The sequence below is a fragment of the Prosopis cineraria genome, unplaced genomic scaffold, assembly GCF_029017545.1.
Source record: "Prosopis cineraria cultivar Desert tree isolate PC_DT_omini unplaced genomic scaffold, ASM2901754v1 PC2, whole genome shotgun sequence".
NCBI classification, from domain to species: domain Eukaryota; kingdom Viridiplantae; phylum Streptophyta; class Magnoliopsida; order Fabales; family Fabaceae; genus Prosopis; species Prosopis cineraria.
Genome location: NW_026555333.1, coordinates 20159307 through 20184007, shown reverse-complemented (window position 1 = coordinate 20184007; position 24701 = coordinate 20159307). Strand labels below are relative to the sequence as shown.

Genomic DNA, 24701 nt, shown 5'->3' with positions numbered 1-24701 from the left:
CTTTTAGAGAAAGCATCAGGTGTGTAGATTTCCTTGCTAAAACGACCCAAAGAAGTTGGAAACCAACTGCAAGTCCTACAAACGTGGCCAGAGGGATGTGGACATATTCTCGAAGATGATCAATGAAGATGTGGTCTTAATGATTCTGTTTATGTAACTTCGATGTTGAACTAATGTTCTGTTTACTTTAACTCCTCAAGCTTCGACTTGCTTTTGATATAAAAAAAAAATTGTATTCTCCAACAACAATAATGTGAAATTATTACTTTTTATTCATTGGAACAATTGTAAACTAAAATCACAAACACAGAAACTTGTATATCACAACAACTGATCAGGTTTGCCATATAAGTATCCTTAAATGATAGGTACAGTGTTATATGAAATAGGAACCAGGAACAAATCATTCGTCCTTCTCACTATAGTGCCAAAACACTCAGCCATGTCAAGAGATTCATGACTAGTTCCAAAAGGAAGTTCCAAATCAAAGTAGTAGAGTAAGAGTGCAAGAGGAAGCTCAATATTAGCTATTCCATAAGACATGCCTGGACAAATCCTCTTTCCAGCACCAAAAGGAATGAACTCATAGTGGGACCCTTGGTAATCAATGGAGCAATTCAAGAACCTCTCAAGATAAAACCTCTCAGGTTCAGTCCAATATTTGGGATCTCTAGCAATTGCCCATGCATTAACAAAGCTTGTGGCTCTTGCAGGTATTGTGTATCCATTGACTTCACACCTTTCTCTACATTCTCTTGGGAGCAGTAAAGGAGCAGGTGGGTGTAATCTCAGAGTTTCTTTGATGACTGCTTTAAGATATTCAAGTTTTGTGAGAGCTGTTTCATTGACATGATGATGTCCTTTATTGCTTCCAAGAACTTCTCTGACTTCTTCTTGAGCCCTTTTCATGACTCCAGGGTTTTTTAATAATTCTGCAACGGTCCATTCCAAGGTTGTGGATGATGTCTCACTTCCACCTATGAACATGTCCTGCATAAAATTATTGCTTCAAACTTATATGTGTGTGTCTCTTGAATGTGTAAAATAATAATATGCAATGAAGAAATTCTTTGATACATACAATTAATCTTGTCATTTGAAATTTGATCATGAAGGAAATAATTGAATAATCATACATTCATAAATTAAATAGAGTTGGGAGAGAGACATACCGAATCCGAGAATGTAGCAGTGCACTCGATTACTAGAGTTTTTTTTTTAAGAGACACTAGAGAGAAAAAAAAAAGGGAAGAGAGTAAATAGAGAAGAGGTATTTAACTCTTGTGTGTCCTAATTTTTTCCTTTAGTCAATCTCCTCTATTTATAGTGTGGGTGATTGGTATAAATTAAGAACTCGTTCCATGATAAATCCTTGCTCATTATGATAGAGTATATTATTTATCTTGAAGATTAGGTTATCTCGAATTCAGTCAAGAATAAAGTCTGATTCTTGACTCAAGTCAAAAATAATTTAATCAAAATAAATTATATTAAATACTAATTAATATTTGATTCTCGATCAAGGGCAAAGACTCAAATCCAACAGGTCATATATATACAGCCAAACCCATTGATTAGTTATAAGTAGAAATGTATGATCATACTAACCAAAATAATAGCTTTGATGTTGGTCTTTGATAGTGGAAATTCAAGGGCATCATTATCTTCTAATTTCAAAAGAACAAAAAGAAGACAATCTTTGTCTCTTTCTTCTTCATCACCAATCTTATTCATTGCACATCTCTGATAATGTTCTCAAGAATGGTATCAATCCTCTGATGAATGTCCTTCCATTTGTGTTTCATTCCACTGATCCAATGAAGCCACTTCTGTGAAGGGAAAATATCAGTAATATTGAAACCTGCAGCTAACTTCATGACATCTTTCACTACAGAGATAAATGCATCTTGGTCCTTGCACTTCTCACCAAAAGTTGCCCTAGCAGTTATAGCATATGTCATGGAGAAAATCTCATCTCCAAGGTTGATACAAGATCCAACTTTTGCAGAAAGAGACCTAGTGCGGAAAAAGGGTAAAAAAAAAATTCACATTGAAAATTTAATGATATTGTTCATTAGTATAAGTGGCTGATATCATGAGAAAAGATTAAAAAAGCTATTTGGTTGTTCGAAAGAATGAGAATACAATTGATTAAATAAATAAAAAAAAATCAAAATGTGAAGGAAATATAGGTCAACCATGTTTATAAATGTAACTTGGCAAACTAGCTACCTAATTTACTATTTTTGACATGCTAAATGGATTGACTTATCGAGCCTTAACTCATTTCCTAATCTTACATTTAAATGAGATAAGGGACACTATCCAGGAAAAAAAGATATTGAGGTGAAAATTAAGATCAATTTACTTAAAATATCCTATATATATAATTCCATTCTAGTCAATATGACTTCGGACACCAATTGTCCATTAATTCAAGTGAGCTATTATCTCTCAGCCTGAAAATTGTTAATAATCACTCTTTGCCGACCTCATTTTGGAGCACCATTACCAAAGTTGAAAAAGTGTTTATTAATGAATTAAATCTCATAGCTAACACAAGAAAAGTTACTGAGTCTACCTGGTTCAATAGGAAAGGAGGAAAATGAAAGGTCAGATTTTAAGGGAGGGTAAAAATAGAAATAGCACTAGTGGACTGACGTAACTTGTTTAAGCAAACATGTTTGGCCTAAGCTTATGAAGAAGGATGTATAAGCAAATGGGCCAGGCTTGTTTACTTAAAACCTGGCCAATAGGCTTATCAAGCTTACCTATTTATATAAATATACATAATATGGTATAAAAATAAAAATGTAATAGGTTAATGAGCAAAATAAAACTTGGAGTATTATGCAAAAAGTCCCCTAGATCATGAACTGTTAAACTGTGTAAAATGAATTCTAAAATTTTAAATTCATAGCCAATTAAATCCTAACATTAACTTTTTGTTAACATTGTTACTATTTATTGTGACGCCTAGTTAAATGCTGACATGGTAGTTCTTTATTAATATATCATTTGTTAATTAGTATCATAGATCCTAAATTATTATAAGAGTAGCATCCTAAACCCTGAGGTTGGAAATTTCAAGCAAATTATCCCTATTATTTATGTATAGATCGTTAACTATTATGTAAACTAAATTAGCCTCAACGTGGTCTATCGCGGTGAACGCATTATTGACTATGATGAATGACTCATAATTTTGTGAAATGATATTTTTTGCCCTTTTTTTGTAATGTTTTTCAAATGATCGGTATCCAATGCTTTCGTATATTCTATAACTCTTATATAGTCTTATTTGAAATAATGTTTATTTATTTAATAATAAAAACTTAGATCTTATTTGAAAAGAAGTTTAAGTATCAAAGAATTTTACAGACAATGGATATGAAAGTTGACAATTTCATCAACGAATTTAAAACCCAAATTAATTGGTTAATTAAAATCATATGATATTTAAACTCCTTTTCTAATAGGATCCTAAGTTTTTACCATTAAATAAATAAATATTATTCAAAATAAGATTAAATTAGAGTTATAGAGTATACAGAAGTATAAGATACCAATCATTTAGAAAACATTACAAAAAAGGGGGGCAAAAAGGTCATTTCACAAAATTATGGGTCATTCACTAAGGCTAACGATGCATTCACCATAGCAAACCACGTTAAAGCTAATTTGATCTACATAATAGTTAACATTCTATACATAAATGGTGACGGTAATTTGATCTAAGACGCTACTATCATAATAGTGTAGGATCTGTGGTGCTAATTAATAAATGATACGTTAGTAAGAGACTACATATCAGCATTTGTCTGAACCCCACGGTGAACAATACAATGAACAGGAATAGCATTAACAAAAAGTTAATGATAAGATTTAATTTACAATGAATTTAAAAGTTCAAGTTCCATTTTGCACATTTTAAAAGTTCAAGGTCCAAAGCACTTTTCACGCAATACTTTAAGGTCCATTTTGCTCATTAACCCAAATATAATTAATATGAATTATGTAAATTTATTTTAAAATTTTATTTTTATATTAGAAATTAAAATGACAAATAAAGAAAAACTTTATTTTATGTTATATTAATTAACTACTATCATAAATATAAGTAAATATCATTTCCTTCATTATATAAATATAAGTAAGATAAAAATATATCATAATATAATTAAATTAAATTTTATTAAAATATTAAAACAGATCGATTAACTTGCACAAGCTTACAATTTGATTTATTCAAACTTTGGTCGAACTTGATCAGGCCTTAAGTTTAAAGTTTAAACTTGCGAGTCCATCCCGCCAACCTGCCAAAAAGTGGTGGCTTATGATGTAGAAAATGAATTCATTTAAATGTAGGATGATTTTGACCAGCATCACATAACTTAAACTCATAGCACACGGCTTAATCACTTTTTTTTTTTTTTATGTTGCTATCCTACTTGAAAACAATTTGCTTTTCCACGTGCCTAGAGCTTGGGAAGAAATTCTTATTTCAAAAAAGAATATAAATATATGATAGTAAAGCATCTAAAAATAAGTTACTAGAGAGCTTACTGTATTGTCACTGGTTTTATGTTATGTGTGTGTGTTATCAGGTTTTATGCTCTCTCTCTGTTTTTTTTTTTCCATTGCAAAATTTATCTTTAAGCTTTGTATTGTAATTTCAACCTTTTATTATATTTATTTGTGATGGAGTATATATTTATTTTGGATTATATTAATGTATTTTAATTTTGCATTGTGTTTTTTTAATGATTTAGAAGGACTTTAATTATTATTTGGATAATTAGTTTTTAAGATGAAATATAATTTTTTTACCTAAAAAAATAAAAATAAGTGAATTTGTAATTTTTTAAATTAAAAAAATTATAAAATAAAATATGTTTGGCTAACCCCCTAATTTGCTGTGGGTTATGTGGCTTAGCAGAAACACAACCCGCCAGGATAAGGGTTATGCCAATATGTCCAATTAAATCCACAATCATTTACAGGCCAATCTACAGCTCATGAATAAATTTATATTACTAGCTCTACTTAAGTTTAAGTTTATTGTTAGATTTTATTTACATAAATAGACTCAATTTAACCTATTTCCACCCTAATGAGAGGGAGGTAGAGGAGGAAATTTTAAGAGAAGAGAGGTGAGAGAAGAAAAGGGGAGGTGAGGGAGCAGGAAAATCCCTCCAAATCCTTTCACTTTGAAGGAGAGGGATTCCCATGAATTATGCTTTAATCAATCAAAGGAAGCCCTCTATTTTTCCAATCAAATAAGGAAAGAAAAAATTTATTAAAATTCTTTCTCCACTCCTCCCAATCAAACCTAGTTTAGGCTTTTAAAAATAAATAGTAAAAATACAATAATATGTAGATTCCTATATTTTGTTTGTGTTTTTTTAATTCCTATAATTTTATTTTATTATTTCCAACCTCTTTTGTTTGATCTATTTGTAATATATTAGTTTTTATAATTTTAAAAATATTCATAAAAATGATGAATGATACTAACAAAGTTTATTTTCCCGTGATGTATTTAATTATATTAATTCCCTTGTTGTCATGGAAAAAAATACGTTAACATGGAACTAAATTAACCAGCGCAGATTAAAAATAAAAATGAAGGGGAAAAGTTTTAAAAGTCTTTGTTTAGAAATCTCAATCATAAAGATTAAGAGGTTAACATAATTAAATACATGTTAGCCAAATTAAGTCCATCTGTAGTGCAAATTAGATTCTTATATGCTTTTTTAAAATTACAAACACTAACGTAATAACTGTTTAAATTAAAGGACAGAAAACACTGAAATAAAAATCACAGTACATAAAATTACTGTTGTATTTTTTTAAATAAATAAATATATTTTTTATACCTCACGAGATTCACGGCTTCTTCTTCCCTGATGCGGTGGAAGGATCGAACCCTCTTGGCACTGAGAAGCTCCAACGCACAAATCTTCCTGAGTTGCTTCCAATAGCCTCCGTAAGGGGAAAAAGAAACGTTGGTGAGGTCATAAGCAACGACATCAGCACCGGCTAAGGGAGGCCTTTGAGCGAAGGTGGTTTCGTGGGTTTTCAGAACCTCTCTAGCCACTTCTGCAGAAGAAACCACCATTGCCGACATCACTCCAAGCTTCAGGTGCATCAGAGGCCCATATTTTCCGGAAAGTTTTCTGAATCTGTGGTGGGGGAGTCTGTGGCTTGCAACGTTGTGTATGTTTCCTATGATTGGAAGCTTCCATGGCCCTGGGGGAAGTTTCGATGATGTGTTTCTGAATCTGCTGATTGATGCTTTGAGAAACAGTGCCGTGATGAAGATGATAAGAATGAGCACGAAGAAGGGAGATGATAGGAAGAGAACCTCCATGGGAGAAACACGATATAATTCGCAGGCCTAAGACAACAGCGACAGAACAACTATCGATTAAATAAAAGTAGTGATACTTTCTGAGCCTTGGATCTGGTGCAAAGAGGGAATCGATGCATCAAATAATAAACACACAAATCAGCTGGCAACTTCACTTAGGAGAGAAAGAGAGGAATCCATATATATATATATATATATATTTGTTTGACCTCTGTATCATAATACCACTTTGTTTGGAATTTTGATGTAGTTTAGTTTCAGTTGGTAATAAATCCAGTGATCAGGACATGGAAAATGTGGATTGGGTCCATCATTGCAATCCCACACGCGGAAGGAGAAACCCAAAAAAAAAAAAAAAGCGCTCAATGATGATAACGTTGACATCTGTGGAAGTTGTAGTAAATTCATGACGAATACGATGATTATGAAAACTTTAATGAAGATGGTGATGTCGATAATGATGATAAAGAATTGAATGCTGGTGCGAATTATGGGGTATGGGCAGGACTGCAGTGCTGCTGCAGAACTCACGAAAGTTTCTACACAAAAGAACTTGCGATGTTTCTGATAGCAAGGAGAGTTCTTCAATCATATCATGCCCGGTTGAAATTTGAGTTGTCCGTTTCTTAAAGTTTACCAAGCATTTAGTTCAACTGGCAAGGGAATTATACCAGTAGTATACAAGTTTCGAGTTCGAATCTTAAGAATGTACTCATGTTAAATACTTTTTCTTTTCTTTTTTTTGGGGGGTCAGAAGTCATGTTAAATACTTGATGGAAGAGCTTGCCACTCAAAAGGGTCTCACAAGTGTTCGATTCAGATTAATCAAGACTCCGTTAAGTCCCTTCAACTCAAGTTGTGCAAGCCTAGAATATTCGGTGCAATATGCAAAAAGAAAGAAAGAAATAATATCCGTGATGTCCTTAAGTGCCTTCAAGTTACACGGTGTGCAGAGTTCTGCTTTTCAATGGGCAAGGCCTTTAGTGTTTATTGAAGTCAGTTTCTTCATATTGCTTCATTTACTGGTATACATAAGGAATTTAACTGAAACGTATAATGAAATGTTCTATAATGTTTGTGATAAATACAACTTGAACTTCTAACTCTACACTTGTAACTCACATGTAGCTTTGACAAATATAAGAGGCAAACTTTTCACATTTGGTAATGCATATGCCTTTATTTTTTCTTTTCCTTATGTGCAATGAATCTAGTGAAGAGGACCTTGTAGAAGATGATCAAGACTAATGTGTCTTCTAGAGGTTCAAATGAATGCTACAATCTAAGCCATTGTTCTCCATTTATGAAGTTTCTGTCCAGAAAAGGCTTTGCTTCCTCATTGGTGAAAGATTTTGACCATCGCACTCTACCACTTCTATCTGCTCCTTTTCCTTGGCACTGAAACTCTCCAAAAAATGCAGTCCTGAAACATTACATTGATTGAGTAATAATCTTAGGCTCATTACATTTGAACTATGGTAATGCAAAATTTGGATTTGAGAAGGTTTAGTAGTTTATACTTTTTTCTTGAAGGGTGATTCCATTCAGTCCATCCTTCTGGGATTATAATGTCATCCATATAACAGTTTGAATATATTATTCTTGAATAATCTCCCCATGCTCTTCCAAGATAGACCTTACCAGTTCCTTGGATTGAACAGCCTACAAAAGAAAACCCTGTATCTTCATTTGGTGTATCCCTGTGATGAGCTGCAATTGCTCCATAGCTCTCGGTTGTTGACTTGAGACGACAATCCTAGTCAGCAAATACCGACCTCAAGCGTCAGCATCACACTCAAAAAGCATGCACACTGATATGCAAGTATATCTTTTGTACTAAGCATAATGGTATTGTGCAATTCATGTAGCTAACCTTACCCAATAAATTAAAGCTTATTGTTGTATAGAGTTCAAAAGAGATAGACTGAAGCCTCATATTCCTCAGTCTATCTCTCTACAACTACACAAGAAAAGTTTGAAGGAAAATTATAGGGAAATATGGATGCAAGTTGAAATAACCTAAACTTACCTCATAGAATGATCTTGCACTGCCACAGATAAAATCAACTTTTCCTTGGATGAAACACTTGAGGAAGTAATGAGTTCCTGTGTTATCCAAAAGAGTGTCCTGTGTTCCCAATATTTTAACCTTATAGAACATGGCTCTCTCACTGTCTACCCTCAATGCTACTCCTTGCATTCCTCGTCCACCAGCCTGTGCAACTACAGAGTTCTGCAACCAACCCCATAAAATTTACGAAATTTCAATCTTTTTTCCCAGTGTTACTATCAGAGTTTATCTTTTTTGGATTTTGTTTTAGAACTGGTATTGTTCCTATCAATTTGGTAACGAAAAAGGTTAGTTCTCACCTCAAATGTGATCCTATTTGCACAGAAGTAATCAGATTCTACTGCTACAGTTGCAGAACCATAAGTCCCCAACTCTTGGCCATTTGACCCTATGTCTGATGACTTGCTGTTCCAAGTAATCACCACACCATGTGTTTGATTTCTTTTCCCTATGAATGAGACATATGGTTTGTTCTTCGGCACAAACACCTTTTCTCTGCATTTTACAGAAATGACAGAAATCAGCTTTGTTTGCTCACAAAACACTATTGAGTAATGACAGAAATGCTTTCTCTTGTTTGAGATTTCTGTATCAATTCAGTACCTGAGAATATCATCATCAGGGGACTGAAGTAAGTTTTTTGACTATATATGATAGATCACTGGGTTTGATGAATTAAAAGGAGAAAAAACCGAAAAAAGTTAAAAGGGTTCATGTCTAACCTGTAAGTTCCTGGGGAAATGTATATCTTCACCCTGTCTGTGTTATGATCTGGCACCATATCCACAGCTCCTTGAACTGTAGAGGAATGTCCATTACCATTCTGGTCAACCACAATAACTTGAAGATCACTCTTAGATTGCGAGGCTAAGCTATTTTCGTCCACTGTCAAATCATCCCATGTAATGTAATCTCTCACAGACCCATTATCACCACTTTCTGCTGCTAATAAACCCACCAAGGAAATTACAAAAGCAAACAAAGCTAAAACTCTGAACTCTGATGACAATCCCATTATCATCGTCACCACCCCACCACCTTCTTCTTGCGGTCTCTCAGAATCTCACAGAGCATGAAGATGATGAACGAAGAGCAAATGGGAAGCAAGCACTACAGGAATCAGGACTTATATATAAAGTAACGTATATATTTTGGATGTGAAGCGTTTTGGTGTTGAGTGAGGACTTGAATTGAATGTTATGAAATGAAACACAAAGAAAGAGACGTTCAAATTTACAAGCAAGAAAATGGTGATTGAAGAAACATGAAAAGGCTGTGTATGGGGTTCAAGTTTTGGGGTTCTAATGAATGAAGCAGAAAGAGCGTTTGAAGATCTGATCTGTGAGATACTTTTAAAGTTCATCATAAAGAAGAAGGTGATGGTATTTATAAGTTAATAAGTTGAGGCTTTTCACAGAACTTGGTAACAAGAAGTGCGGCAAGCAATTGGTTATGAAATGAGTTGCTTGCCCGGAATAATTATTTTTCTTCATTGGCGTTTTAAATGTCTCATTTAATTCTCACAATCTCTTCGATTGCAAATTCCAATCATGTGCTGTAATTTTACAGTCTCTTCGGTTACTGCTACTCTAGAAAATAATTAATAGTAGTAAAGTGAATGTTAAAGAAAAAAGTTTGCTACAATTATAGTGCCTCGAACAGTCCTATAATTTATCATGAATATAACACAGATTAATTAATTAAGTTTGTATTTTGAAATTTAAGTTACTTAACATTATAATTAACAATAATTTCATAACATTAAAAAATTTCTCAATTAATCTACCACATCTGTATATTTTTACTGAATGTGCACCCACCAAAAAAATAGTTAATTAAATATTTAAAATTCAATTTTTTTTTCAAACTTTGTCCTTATTTAATGTAAGGGGAACGGACCATATTGATGAAGCAAAGGAAAGAAATATTAATATACTTTCAGGGGCATTTTAGGTAAAAAAATATATATTAATTGTTCTTAAAATTCATAAAATTCTTTTTTACCAAAAAATTTGTAAAATGATGTATACATTGAAACTGGCTTTTATTCATGGAACTAGCGTATAGTTTATTATTTCAAATCGAAATTTGGCCATAAAAAATTTTCAAATCGAAAAAATATTAAGTAATCCACTTTAAAATTTCCCTGAAAAAATAGTTATGGGTCGAAGTGTATCCTCATAAACAGTTTTTTATGCAAAGAAAAGGTAGGTTGGCTCAATGGTTATTAATAATACAACAAAACAATAAATGGTAAAATAATCTACACAACAAAAATCGTAAAAGAAGTCAATAACTTGGGAGAATGAACCAGAGAAGTTGCAGAGCAGTGACCTCACAAAGCATTGAGTGGGAAAAACTAATGCAGCTGTTGCTGCGTAATAATAATAACAATAATAATAATAATAATGGATTTACAATTTTTCATAGCTCTAAGGGTATCTTTGATGAGTGGAGGAAAATAGAAAAAAAAAAAAAAGTAAAAGTGGATATGAAATTATAAAGTGATACACAAAATATGATAAGTATTAATTTATGTAACTTACATATTTTTGGGATAAATTGGGTATGACAAAACAAAGGTGGCAAGACCATGAGGTAAAACAAGAAATTTTGGCACATTTTGGTTTAATCCATAAAATATTATAATTTAAACTAATATTGTATAGTCTAATATGTCTTTTTCTTTTGTCATAATCTCTTAACTTGTTATTTTTGCTTAACATTACCTGACATTTTTAAGTATAAGGCCATTGGAGTCCTTTTCAATTTATTTTCCATATTCTTTTGTTATTAACCATATTAGTTCATGTATCAAAGATAACTTTGTTATTATTTAGTATTTTCATTGCTTTTTTTAAAAAAATATCCATGTAAAAAATATTTTTCACCCCTTTTCCCCCTTTTCCATTCCATTGCATTCTATGCACCAAACATATATTTATACATGTTTGGTTTTAATCTATTGATGCTCAGAAAATCTCTTTATTAATTTAAAAGAAAAGAATTAATTCTAATTAAAAATTTGTATCATGCCCACTAAGTTGTTTCATTCCATTTTAATTGTTCTACTCTGATCTCATCATTTTTATTTCGTGTATGAATTGAATCTTAAGTATTTGGTCTATATCTTTGTACATATCTTTTTGGTTGGATATGTATGTGTAACATGCCAAATGCTTATACGTGGAACAGATATTGATTATAAAGTCAGTGGCCATTTAAGGCAAAAGGCATAATAAGCAGTACTCATCAATGTGCTTCGAAGTCTTTTCTTGTCATGGTCATTATCACATCAATTCTATTTCTCTCCCCACACGCACATTTTTTTTAAAATAATTATCCGATTCTAATGCAATTAAGTCATATTTATTTAAGTATTAAAGTACATAACAATTAAGAACCAGCAGAAATATTAATCAATGACAATCATTTATTAACCAAAAATATTAAAATTGAATTTCAGGACTATGGTCTTTTTTATTTTGCAGTTAAAAAATAATCTTTTAACTGAAATATTCATGTATGTTCATTTAGTCACTTAATTTTTTGGATATACTCCCTCCGTTTAAAAATATAAGGTATTTTTAACTTAATTTCACTCTCAAATAAAGTGATTACCTACTTTCAAACTAATTCTATTTTTTCATATTTACCCCTATTAAATATCCTATAATAAATATAAAATAACTATCAATAGGGGTACTATTAAAAAAAAGCAATAATTACATCTCTAAAGACTAAAAATGTCTTATATTTTTTAACATTCAATTCCTTAAAAAATATCTTATATTTTTGAATGGAGAGAATATTTAGTCATAACAATAATTTTTAAACTATGTCAAAGGACTCTAATACTTAAATTCAATTTCGAGGTTTTAGTGTCCTCAACAATTATTAATTATTTTTGCAAGTCCTTATCTATAGTTTTCTCTAAGTATTATCATATTTAATTCACAAGTGCTTCTTTTGATAAGCTAAAGTGAATTGGGTCTTGACGGCTTATAAAAGTTAGGACATACTTTGAAGCTGAAAGAGCATTTTCAATAATATTTGCAAATTGTCCATCAATAAGGTCCTTCTATTAGCAAATGGATTTGAATCCATGATCTTATAGATTATGGGCAAATATTTGCCAATTGGATGAACTTTTGTTGGTAATTAATTAATTAGAAAAATCTTCTAGCTAAATATTTTAGGTTAAACATCAAAAATATGCTTGAAGTGCACATAAAGGGTCACAAATAATCTTAAACTCAATTATGTGTCATTTATATCCCTCAACTTCAAAAAATCATTGATCCGTTATTCTTGTATTAACTTACCGTTATGTGGGTCCCACATATAATTTTTTAATATTTTTATTATAAAATATTACTTGTGGGCCCCACATTATTTTTTAATGGGTTAGAGGTCAATTTTATCCCTGAAGTATACATAAAAAATCACAAATGATTATAAACTCAACTTGAGATCAATTTTATTTCTCAATAGCTAAGATTTTTAAATTTATTGTCCTACCATTTTCTCCATTTATTTTCTCTATTAATGGAGGCTTATTTTAAATTTTTTTTATTATAAAATATTTAAGTGAGTCTCATCAATCATTTTTTCAATATTTTTTCTCCTTTTCTCTCCCCCCTCTCTCTTTCAATCGTTTGAATCAAGGTCGTGTAAGAGTAGTTAGAATTGTTGTTGATCGATGGGAAGAGAGAGAGAATGAAGGATCTTTGAATGCTATCGTTCAGGCACAAGCTGATCACTGATTCAATCTTCAAACCAAAAAAAGCCAAATCTCATAAAACAACCATGCTACGTTTGAATCTACAAGAATGGGCTATGTAGATGAGGGGATTAGCACTATGATCACTTTGAGCCATACTTGAAGTGCAAGAAGTATGCTTATGTGCAAGTTGTTATTTGGCCATAAATTGAGTTATGGTCTCGAACTATCTGAATGATATTTTGTAATGTAAAGCTAGCCTCCAGGCACTATATTTCCCATTTTTTATTTAGGATTTTGCTCTCAACGAGTGCATATTGCATCTTTAGCCATAGATTAAGTTCCGGGCGCATGTTGCTCTCAACTGATGAGCTTCTGTACAAAGACTCAGCTTGTTAGATAATATACAACCTTGATTCAAACGAATGAAGGGGAGAGGAGAGAAGGAGAAAAATATCAAAAAAATGATTGGTGAGATCTACTTAAATATTTTATAATAAAAATATTAAAAAAATTTAAAATGGACCTCATTAATAGAGAAAATAAATGAAGAAAATGGTAGGGTGATAAATTTAAAAATCTTATTAGTTGAGGGATAAAATTAATTCTAAGTTGAGTTTAAGGTCATTTGTGACCTTTCATGTATACTTCAAAAATAAAACTGACCCTTAACCCATTAAAAAAAAATAATTTGAAGCCCACAAGCAATATTTTATAATAAAAAATATTAAAAAATTTTATGTGAGACCCACATAATTGAAAGTTAATGTCAAGGTAACGGAGCAACAATTTTTTAAAGTTAAAAAATATAAATGACTCATATTAAATTTATAATCATTTGTGACTCCTTATATACATTTTAGGTATGTTTTTGACCCTTAATCTAATATTTTATGCACAAAATTCAAGCCCCTTCATCTTGTTTAAAGAATATCGAGTTTCTTATACTCAACCAATGTATCATTGATGCAAACATATCTTTTCATTTTCGAGAGGATGACTTCGGATTTTTTTGATGTGACTGTTGCCAGCTTGTTGATGTCCACAAAGTTTTCATCAATTTAACCCTTACAATATGGACGTAGGGGAAAAGAAAGACATGTCTTCAAACTTTGAATCACTTCTATTTTCCCCCTTATTTCATAAAACATCATAAATAGAACATTGATGTTGTTAAGGACATTGATCAAGCATTATGCAACAGAACTCGACTTAGAATCACCAACCTTGAAAAAACTGTCTTTAAAACCATAACATTGAATGGATCATAGCCTGGTCAAAAAGTTTTAGTACATAGAATGAGTATGAATCTTTCAAAAAGTATGTGGTTTTTCTATGTAAAAAAGACAATTCCCTGTCATGTTATCTTTTTCTATGACTATAAGATTAATAAGAGTCAAGATTAATCACTATGCTATGTTAGAACATATTTGTCCAAACTATTCTTCACACAAGGACAACTCCATGTTATATTATCAAGGGTAAAATCAGTTGATGAATTGAAAATACTTATGCATAATAGTAATAGTAATTGTAAGGGAACAACATTAAATATAGTTTGTTGTGAGGTATTTTGTAACTTGCTAGGAGCAATCGATGAATGTACTTGATGATTATTGTAATAGTAATGTTAGAAATTTATTGTAGAAGTATTGCTAGATGTTTTAGCTATTCAATGTAGTTGTAATCTAAAACATTTGAATACATTTAGTATTAGCTCGCGTGCAATACACAGGAGTAAACGCTAGATATAATAAATAAATGGAAATTTATCATGTCAGTAACAAGGATAACAAAAATGTAATAGCTCATTTTAAATGCAAAAATAATGTGGATATCGAAAAATTACCATGACATCTTTCGTAGCAAATAATAGAAACATAATCAGAAAAACTAGGACAATAATTAATAATTATAGATATACTATGTATAAAAAATAGTCGAGTTAAATAAAAGAGACTTGGTACCTTGTATATAAAATATCAGCTTCAAGTTTTATGTATTTTTATTGAAAAATAATTTACTAAGAGAATGAATTCATTTTAAACTCAACAATACTTGAATCTAAATTATTAGATGTTAAATACCAGAGTGTTCTCTCCTGCTCCCTTTCTCATGGTACCATCATATCCTCACAAGGGCAGGATTTTTTTTAAAATCATTTTATATATTGAAAGCATATTGAAAGTTTGTATTTTATATTCCCCAACTGATATGCAAACGAAATTTTATTAAAAAAAATGCAAACGAAATATAATATGGGAAAAAATGCGAAATTTTTAGTAGTTTCAAACAGATTTATAATATACAGTTGTCAAGACAAAGAATAAATAAATAAATATGAAAAGTGGACCCCGCTAGGAAATGATAGTTTTCACGTTTTGGTTGAGATGAATGACATCACTGAGATAAACTTAACTTTGGAATCTCAGAAGTGAGCAATGCAAAAATTGGAAACAAGATTAATAATGAAAGAGTTTCGTACAATCCCATATACGGATATATTATACCCAAAGGCTTTGGCTTTGAGTTGAATTTTGCGGCTTGTAATGATGGAGTTGGGGAGTTACGTTTTCCCTACACCATCAATGCAAGTCTTTTACATGTAAATGTTTTTATGTTAGGCCTCGACCCAACATTGATCTAACTTCAATCTTTATCTTTAAAACAAGAAATTGGTTTGCCTTAGTTAAGAAATGCGTGAAGATTGGCAACTAGAAGGACTCACATAGACATTATTATATATGTTGTGACTTGCTAGATTAAGAGGGATATTTTAGATTTGGATTTCTTTGATCTAGACTCATAAAATAATCAAATATAGTGAATTAGATGAGGTGATGAATTTATGGCATGTAACAAAACTATAATATGGTATAAACGTTTTGAATTTTTCAATGGAAATAAGCATTTTATGTTGGAATAAAATTCAACATATGGAGTCACATATATAAATATTAAAAATGTTGGCCATTGTAATAATTAAGCCTAAATAAAGTAACTTATTTGGAAAAGTTTTAAGGCTAAGGAATATAATTGTTATGAAATAAATGTGTAGAAATTGAAGTAATATTTATAATTTGTTGAGTAGTCAAAAAGGCCTCACCTTACATTTATGCAATCGGCCTCACCTTACATTAGATCTAAGATAGTGGGTCAAGTTTGTTCACCTGATCCATTTATGCCCATCAATTTTTTATATAGATATCTAATTGGGTCAAGTTCAAATATTATTAGGTTTAATTAGAAGTAATTCTAACTCTCTTAAAAATATTTTTCACATTTAAACATATTCAAATATAAAATCTCATACTTAAACAATTATAGCCCTTTTCACTAAACTGACATATGTTGTTCTTATGCCTATAATGTTGCTAGGATAGCTTGAGAGAATGTTTCTTTAAAGGTAAGTAAGCTTTAAAGGGTCAATCCTAATGACTAAAGGACTAAGCTATTAAGAAAAGCAAATTATTGAAAAAATGTACTAAATTCTTTACAAAAAGGGTCCTAAATTTTCTTTTCTTTTTATTTTTTTTCAGAAACTCTTAGACTTGGTTTTGATAGAGAGAAAAATATAAAGAAAAGAAAACTAGAAAGAAAAATTTCCAAAAAATAATAAATTTTCTTTTACTATTTTTAGGATTTTTTTTTTCCCCTGCCAGCTTTCCTTCCTTCATATTTTTCTCCTCGTCTAAGCCAAAGGTTAAGGACTAAATTACTAAGGAAAGCAATTACAGACTAAACTCTAAACGAAACCTTCCTAATGATGTAGTTGATTGTGATGATAATGATGAGGATCATGCATGATAATGTTGCCAATGATGCTACAAATGTCTAGTCGTTAGTTATTTGCTTTCTTATCAAATACTATGAATTATTTGTCGTTAGTAATGACAAATAATCCTTCACTCCTTCTAATCTTCATTTTACTTCTCTTAATTAAGCAATTTTCATTGTACTTTATTTTTGTGCAGTTTTGGTTGGTATAGTTGTATTTTTGATTTGATCAAAGAGGATTTAATCAATAAGTGATAAAAGATTGAACCGACTCAAATTGTAGAAAGGAAAAATAGTGATGACCATTTGTTCTAATCCTTACGGATGAAGTTATAAGTGCCTATCCTCTTTGAGATGAGATTAATGTTTCAGAACAAACAAAAATTGAATTTCCTTTTCTTTTATGTTTGACTAAGATAAAATAGTTTGATATATTAATGGTTACAATAGTTTTTACACTAAGGGTTTGTTTAATTTTGTTCTATTTTTTTTTTAAAAAAACCATTTTGCACACCAGTTTTTAAAATTATTTTTTAAAAATAAAAATTTATTTAGTTATATTAATTTAAAAATAAATTTAGAGTTAAGAAATGGCATAGTAGCGGCTGCCATTGTTTAATTGTGATGACATTTAATAATGATTGGTTATAGTTAAAAGTAATTTATAATAGTCAAATGTAGTATATTTTAAAAATAAAAAATATAAAAATATAAAATTTTTCCATATGAAAGCTATTTTGAAAACATTTAAATTCAAATATTTTTTATCTCTTATAAATAAAAAATAATTTCTAAAAAAAGAAATTAAATAGGACCTAAATAGCTTTAATTTCATAATTCATTTTAATAATTTTTTAGCTATATATTTTTATTATTATTACTAACATAAATCATATAAATTCAGAATATATTATATATTGTTAGTTACATATCAAAATTTAATATATTAATAATAAAATATTAAAAATAAGGTCTAAATTAAAAAATTGAATGAAATTATAAAAAATATATATTTTGTAATAGATATTATTTATATTTTTTATTTTTAAACTATCTTTATAGTATGACAATTATAAGACTAATGTCTTGAAAAAATTTAATGTCATTTTAAAGGCTATCCTCTTCCAAAAAATTCATTTTTGATCGATTATCTGTTCTCTGGCTGTTTCTGTAGAATATGGACTCTGGCCCATTATCAGAAGCCCATTTGAACATGCTTGGGCCATTTTAACAAGAATCGATTCACAAAGTTATGTTAAAATATATTTTGCTGTACTGGGCTTAGCCTTCCCTTTTATTAAAAAAAAAAAACCGTAATAGGCTCTTCATTTAAGAAAATAAAAATAAAAATAAAGTTGTGGATAACTCCGTTGGGAGAGCGAAGAGAACATTACCTTTGAGTTCACTGGGAAAGCTGAGCGAAAGAAGAATCGAAGAGGAGCTTCAATGGCTGTTTCTTCTGTATCTTCTTCGTCATTAGTTCCTTCTCTTTCACTCATCTCATCTTCTTCCTTGAATTCTAAAGCAAACTTCTCCTTTTCCTTCTTCCACATTGGCACTAACACCTTCAAGCTTCAAAGCTCAAAGCCCCTTCTATCATCAACTAGGGTTTATGCTGCTCCCGAAGTGTTGGATTCCCCAGATTCCGCTGAACTTCCCCCACAAACCCCAGATGACTCCGAATTCACCACCCTTGAGGTTTGTAAATTATGCCTTTCAATCTGTTTATTATCTGTTTGTTTGGTAACGAGTTTCCCTTTTGTGAATTCTGACGAAGACTTTGAATTTCTTGATTAAAATTTTAAATTGCGGAATTCATTGTTATTTCCAAGCCATATACTGCAAATCTGTGGATATTAATTTACCTTAGAGTAAGCGAAACTCACGTCAATGTTCTTTCGGCTTTATGACTCTATCCATTCTAGTATATTGCTTCTGAGAAATCTTAGTAACGGGTAAATAGTGTGGCCTTCAACATTATCCTGATTTTCACTCGAGAATAAAGTGAAATTTGGATGTCAAATGGCATGGTGTTCCAATAATGTCTTCATGTTTCAGGTTGGAGACTTGGGGACTCCAAGCACCTCGTCTCTTAGCATTGGTGCAGATGCAGATGCGGTATGTTCATCAATAACTTAGTCCACTTGCGGTTTTCTTTTTTGGCTTCACTTAATCAAATTTGGAGGGTCAAATTCCATATATTCAATTTACCTTGACAAAGTTACTGAATAAATTCTGTCAAGAAACTATTAGATGACTCTGTCTGAAAATTAGGTTTGATAAATCAGCCAGTTGCTAAATTAAATAAGTTGAATGATGATTAGCCCGTACAAATGCTTCCATATCAGAAGTATAATATAATTCCTTGAAAAGTTGGCATCCATATTGATGAAAATGCCCAAAGGTACGTAGATTTGCCAATTGTTAGTCAATTTATGACAAGGATGAATCAGGGAAGGACAGCTAATTGAAATTTTAATTTGTATAAATTATATAGTATTTCATTATGCTTGGAGAATATAGTTGCATGCTGTTCCTTTAGTATGTCATGTAGAGAGGTAGGACCAATAATTTTTTTATGCTTTAGTGGTCAAGATTAGGAGTTCAAATTTCACAGGATGGTTGTGTCAAATAATATAGAAAAAAAAAAGTTGCAGATCTAAACATATTAACATATTTCTACAACAACAACAACAACAACAAGCCTTTATCCCACTAGGTGGGGTCGGCTACATGGATTGCAAGACGCCATTGTGCTCTATCATTTATTAAGCTTTTAGAAATATTATTAATTAAGAGATCACGTTCAACAACTTCCAAGAGTGTTCTCTTAGGCCTTCCTCTACCTCTCTTAATCGGACTCAAAGTTATATGTTCCACTTTTCTCACTAGAAATATTAACATATTTCTAGTGGCATAAAAAATACATTTTTTGCTGTCAAAGTCTGAAATGCCAAATTTATACTGCTTGTTAACTTGAAGCTATGATCTGCTTCAGGCCAAGATGAGTGTGAAATTGAAAATTTGATGTGGTTTGGAGCTCAGCTTAACCACTTGTAACCCAAAAGAAGATTACATTTAGTGCATTTGAACTGAACCGATGATTTCTATTGTAGAATTTGTTCTAGTATTAGTTTTTGGCCTAAAAAACTGTGTGCTGCATGACCTGGTGTCAACCACATGCATATGGGCCTTTATAATGTTAATGCAGCTACATGACAACTGAAAAGCTTCATCTTGTTTACGTTGCCACTTTTTTTTGAAATTGATTATTGATATTCATCAATGTAATTATCAATGTGAACTCACCATTGGCTGTTGGTCTGTTTTACATGCGGTTTCTTGGAATCCAGTCTTCATGGATAGTAAAAACGGTCCAGAATCCAAACAGCACGCTAAGATGATGGAAAACTAAAGACATATGCTAGGTGTACAAAATTTTAGAACTTAATCAAGTTTATTTTATGCTGTGAATTGTCTTTATTTTAAAAATTAGGTTGATAATTTATTTTGAATTGGGATTTACCTTCATTCACCTTGTCTTATGTAGGTTTCATTTATTTTAAAACTTAGGTTATTATTATTTTAATAATTGTATATGCGGCTTTATAAATAGCCCTAGAGGTTCTCATTTGTTAGAATTTTAGCTGTTGAGTAAAGATTGAAATTATTTCCCGCCTATTCTTCCCATAGGTTCTCTCCATTTCTCCCTCCCCCATTCCCTCACTTGTCCTATATCATAAGGTTTTGAAGATATGTTTGAACTTTGAAGTATTGCTTTGTTTTTAAAGTTTCAAACCACGAAATTTTATAATATCAAGACCTATATTTCGGTTTCTGTTATAGTTTTATGAAAATCAGTTCATCTTATGAGTTTGTCTGTTTCAATTCTCAGATGGCACCAAAGCAGAAAATCAGAATCAAACTTAGATCTTATTGGGTTCCCCTGATAGAGGATTCATGCAAGCAGATAATGGATGCAGCAAAAAGTACCAATGCAAAAACCATGGGTCCTGTACCATTACCAACTAAGAAACGAATCTATTGTGTTCTTAAATCTCCACATGTGAACAAGGATGCCCGGTTCCATTTCGAGATAAGAACCCATCAGCGACTCATTGATATTCTATATCCTACTGCCCAAACAATTGATTCTTTGATGCAACTGGATCTTCCTGCTGGTGTTGATGTGGAGGTCAAACTCTAAGAATATCTGCTTTTGCAGGTTGTTGATTGTAATGGACTCGAGGTGAGCTTCATCCATCTTATAATTGTCAGAAATTGTGCGTCATATATATATATATATATTACATCCTGAATCTTGACCTTTATAAATGGAAAATAAACTGCCCGTTTTGTTTTTCCTTTCTGTCCACCCCTAGTTTCTCAGCCAGTCCCTGTCTGCTTTGGCATGGACATATCATATACAATTATTTTAAATTCTGATACAATGAACAATGGTGACCTGTAGTAAATAGTGCTCATCAGGTGACTTCATCAGTATGAAAAGTTGACTGCATTGCTCCCCTGTATCCTATAATTTGAAAAAGAAGCTAAGCAGTTGTATAGTCAGGCTTTCTGATTCTTTTATGAATAATCGTGCTGTCTTCTATTCCAAATTCGAGCCAAATTGAGCTCCAATTGAGGGGAAAGCTCTCTTATCTTAATATTTTTCCTATTCATGGGATTTGAATTTAAAATCTTACTTTAGGGGATTGAGTATCTTACCACCCGTTCCAATCAGGCAATCACGATTTGCAATCAGCCAAACATGAGTCCATCCCAATCTTCCACACCTAATTTCCCCTGTTGAACTCTGTTTATATGATGTTGTTGGAAGATTAGTCATTAAGCATCAATAAAATTTAATTTTACTTTTACTTTGGCTGAATTTCGTGTTCAAATCCCTTATTGTTTGGGACCTGTCTCTGTTGTTTTATATGCATTTCATTGCTTTCTGAGCTCTAGTAACAGGGTTGATTTCATATGATGTTTCTTCAATCCTCTTTATAGTTTATACCCACCTATTGCTGTGAAGCAAGTCCAGATATATTAGGCGAGTCTGTTTTATTCTAACTCTTGAATACTATTTGGTCATGAGCCCATATAACCGTCTTCTTCAGCTGTGGTGACCTTTGCTAATATTTTTTTCCCTGCAATGACTATCTATCTTATCCAGTTTCTGGCCATTATTGATTTTTTTTTTTCCTCCTTTTCCTTGCATGTTTATATTCTTTAAAGGAGTTGAAATTTTTCATGGGAACACTTTTCTGGCAGAGAAGGGGATATCATTTCCAAATTAGCATTAAAGTGTAACTAGTGGAGCAGGTGTGCTGAGCAGTGTAAAAATTGGTCAAATATATACATCAACGGCCAAGCATAATGAGAAGTCCAGGGGAATATTGATTTTGAATGAAAACCACCTCAATACACCCCTTTCAGCTTTCATTAATTATATATTGTTAGTGAGTCTCTTTCTGTTTTAATTAATTATTTATTGAAGTATAGTGTATTGTAATGCTGGTGGTGGACTAAATGTGAGGCATACAATTGCACAAGCTCTCTACTGTTTTATGTTTACCACGCTAGTTTTCCAAGTTCTACTGGTAGCTGCGGAGATGGATGAAGTACATATTTTAATCTCAAGTGAAATTGTAGATTACTGTTTTTATGCTTATTTTACTCGGAGTCTGGTATAGTCATCCCAGGTGGAATTTATTTATCCTCCGGATTTGATGATCCTATTTTTCTGTTGTTGAATCGCTGATTCGCGCATATGAACAGTGACATCCCACTCACTTTGATTAATAACGTAACCCATGAGTCCATGTGACCGTATTGACAACAAATTTGTCACACCTGAGTTGCGACAGGAATTGGGCGGGGAAAGATAATTAATACTTTGGATGTACTGTAGGTATTTTTATATTTTATTATAATTTTTTTGTAATTTAAATATTCCATATATCCTGATCATTTGAATGTTAGCTTCACTAACTCTTTTATTTCCATCTCGTTTTCATTTCTAGTTTCTCTCTTTTCGTTGTCTTTGAATTTAAAACTTTATGCTATTCAAATAAAGAATTTTAAGTGAGATTTTAAATCTAAAATCTAAATTTAAATTCACCAATCTAAATATTATCTAAAAAATCAATTTTGAATGAAATCGCCTCCAAAAATTTGGGGAAACCTTGGGATTTTATTTTGAAAAGAAAATTATAAGGCTAGTTTATGAATCAAATTATAAGGCTATTTTATGTATTTTTACTGAATTCAATGTGTACCCAACTCCAAGCAAGATCGTATCCTCACCATCCAAACAAACTTGACACAACTGAAACTAAGGAACTAGCAAATCTCGAGTGACGTCATCATGTATCACTGAGAGCGGGAAATGAGTGTAATAAATTGTTTATAAATGTCATAGCCGCCGTAATAATCAAGTTACATGTAGATGCCTGATAAAAACTGAGTCTACACCATCAAACATCACAATAGTTAAACTTTCCTTCGCTTTTGATTCCAATACGGCAGTACCCACTTCCCCATCAGGGAAGTCAATTTGCTAACAGGAGAACGTGGATTCTCACTTATGAAGCAAACGATTATTCCCCACAACATCATTTAATATGTAAAACAACACCTTTATATCCATCCACATGCCCTTATGGTTGAAAAGTAGCATCTAAATAACATAATCAGACCACTCAGAAATATGTGAAGTATGATCCATAGTGAAGCCTGGAATCTTGCCCAGCCTTACAGGATTTGCCTTCCCTCCTATCAATCTTGCTGGGTTTCCAACTGCAGTGGTCATTGAAGGCACATCCTTCAGAACCACAGAACCAGCACCAATCTTAGCACCATCGCCAATCTTTATATTCCCCAGAATGCTAGTCCCTGCACCTATCAGCACTCCATCACTAATCTTGGGATGTCTATCTCCGGAAGCCTTCCCAGTTCCTCCCAATGTCACATTATGCAGAATTGACACATTGTTCCCTATCACTGCCGTTTCTCCCACCACCAATCCTGTTGCGTGATCCAGTAAAATCCCTCTTCCAATCTTCGCTCCTGGATGGATATCCACTGCGAATACTTCAGAAACTCTGTTCTGAATCAAAATGGCCAACACGTTTCTTCCCTCAGACCACAATTGGTGAGCTATTCTGTGAGCTTGGATTGCCAGAAAGCCTTTGAAGTTTAGAAAGCAATGGACATAGCTAATGCAAGCAGGGTCACGCTTTTTCACTGCTCTCAGATCATACTTTACAGCTTCCACAATTTCTTCGTGTTCATCAAGGACGGAAACGAAGAGATCTACTAGGGTTCCGCTGGGAAGAATGGAACTGCTCAATTTGAGGGCGAGATGACTGGCCAATGCGATTTCAAGCGATTGGTGAGACAGAATCGAAGCGTGGTAATAGGAAGACAGAATCGGCTCTCGTTCCACATCTGACCTTGCTTCCTCCTGCATCTTCGCCCAGAGATCATCATCGAGAAATTCCTCCATTAAGGAACAATCAGAGAAAATGGGTCGACAGAATTTAGCATAGTTGAAGGAGTGATCGGAGGTGTGGCGCATGTTTGGAATCCGAGAAAGTAGATCAGATTCGCATAAGCCGACCCTTGAAGCGCCTAAACATTCACAAGCAGCCATTGAAATTGAAACGAACAAGAGAGAGAGTGAATTCAGTGGGTGTTGAAGAAGAGAGTAGAGAATTGAATCGTTGTTGAATTGAAAAGTATGAATGTTC

The 24701-nt window shown here is 32.1% G+C and overlaps 3 protein-coding genes and 1 pseudogene across 5 annotated transcripts; 1 reads left to right on the top strand and 3 right to left on the bottom strand.

Annotated features, from left to right (window-relative positions):
* Positions 1 to 286: 286 nt before the first annotated feature.
* On the bottom strand, positions 287 to 6511 carry LOC129298007 (desmethyl-deoxy-podophyllotoxin synthase-like; annotated as a pseudogene).
* A 907-nt stretch (positions 6512 to 7418) lies between these two features.
* Positions 7419 to 9760, bottom strand: LOC129300714 (pectinesterase QRT1-like). 2 transcript variants are annotated; one of them, XM_054939303.1, is made up of 5 exons: positions 9167 to 9760; positions 8744 to 8939; positions 8403 to 8606; positions 8015 to 8129; positions 7419 to 7796 (listed from the first exon to the last, which is right to left on the bottom strand). In XM_054939303.1, exons 1-5 carry the CDS (start codon positions 9463 to 9465, stop codon positions 7675 to 7677), a joined length of 936 nt encoding a protein of 311 aa, XP_054795278.1. In that variant the 5' UTR covers positions 9466 to 9760; the 3' UTR covers positions 7419 to 7674. The 2 variants fall into 2 exon arrangements, with proteins under 2 accessions (XP_054795278.1, XP_054795271.1); XM_054939296.1 differs by having other exon boundaries at positions 7894 to 8129; positions 9167 to 9759.
* An 8544-nt stretch (positions 9761 to 18304) lies between these two features.
* Positions 18305 to 22685, top strand: LOC129300583 (uncharacterized). Of its 2 annotated transcripts, none has more exons than XM_054939160.1 (4): positions 18305 to 18642; positions 19003 to 19062; positions 20840 to 21193; positions 22222 to 22685. In XM_054939160.1, the coding sequence occupies exons 1-3, from the start codon at positions 18391 to 18393 to the stop codon at positions 21149 to 21151; spliced, it is 624 nt and encodes a 207-aa protein (XP_054795135.1). In that variant the 5' UTR covers positions 18305 to 18390; the 3' UTR covers positions 21152 to 21193; positions 22222 to 22685. The 2 variants fall into 2 exon arrangements, with proteins under 2 accessions (XP_054795135.1, XP_054795131.1); XM_054939156.1 differs by having other exon boundaries at positions 22186 to 22685.
* A 654-nt stretch (positions 22686 to 23339) lies between these two features.
* On the bottom strand, positions 23340 to 24701 carry LOC129303546 (serine acetyltransferase 1, chloroplastic-like). The gene has a single exon (XM_054942922.1). It carries the CDS (start codon positions 24602 to 24604, stop codon positions 23630 to 23632), a length of 975 nt encoding a protein of 324 aa, XP_054798897.1. The 5' UTR covers positions 24605 to 24701; the 3' UTR covers positions 23340 to 23629.

Bases quoted from the DNA above. Each gene is read 5' to 3' on its own strand.
- LOC129300714 (XM_054939296.1), bottom strand. From the start codon at position 9,465: ATGATAATGGGATTGTCATCAGAGTTCAGAGTTTTAGCTTTGTTTGCT. The intron at 8,940-9,166 runs GTTAGACATGAA...TGTAAAATGCAG, and splicing joins ATTTCCCCAGGAACTTACAG to AGAAAAGGTGTTTGTGCCGA. The intron at 7,797-7,893 runs GTATAAACTACT...GTAATGTTTCAG, and splicing joins AATCACCCTTCAAGAAAAAA to GACTGCATTTTTTGGAGAGT.
- LOC129300583 (XM_054939160.1), top strand. From the start codon at position 18,391: ATGGCTGTTTCTTCTGTATCTTCTTCGTCATTAGTTCCTTCTCTTTCA. The intron at 18,643-19,002 runs GTTTGTAAATTA...TTCATGTTTCAG, and splicing joins CCGAATTCACCACCCTTGAG to GTTGGAGACTTGGGGACTCC. The intron at 19,063-20,839 runs GTATGTTCATCA...TTCAATTCTCAG, and splicing joins TTGGTGCAGATGCAGATGCG to ATGGCACCAAAGCAGAAAAT.
- LOC129303546 (XM_054942922.1), bottom strand. From the start codon at position 24,604: ATGGCTGCTTGTGAATGTTTAGGCGCTTCAAGGGTCGGCTTATGCGAA.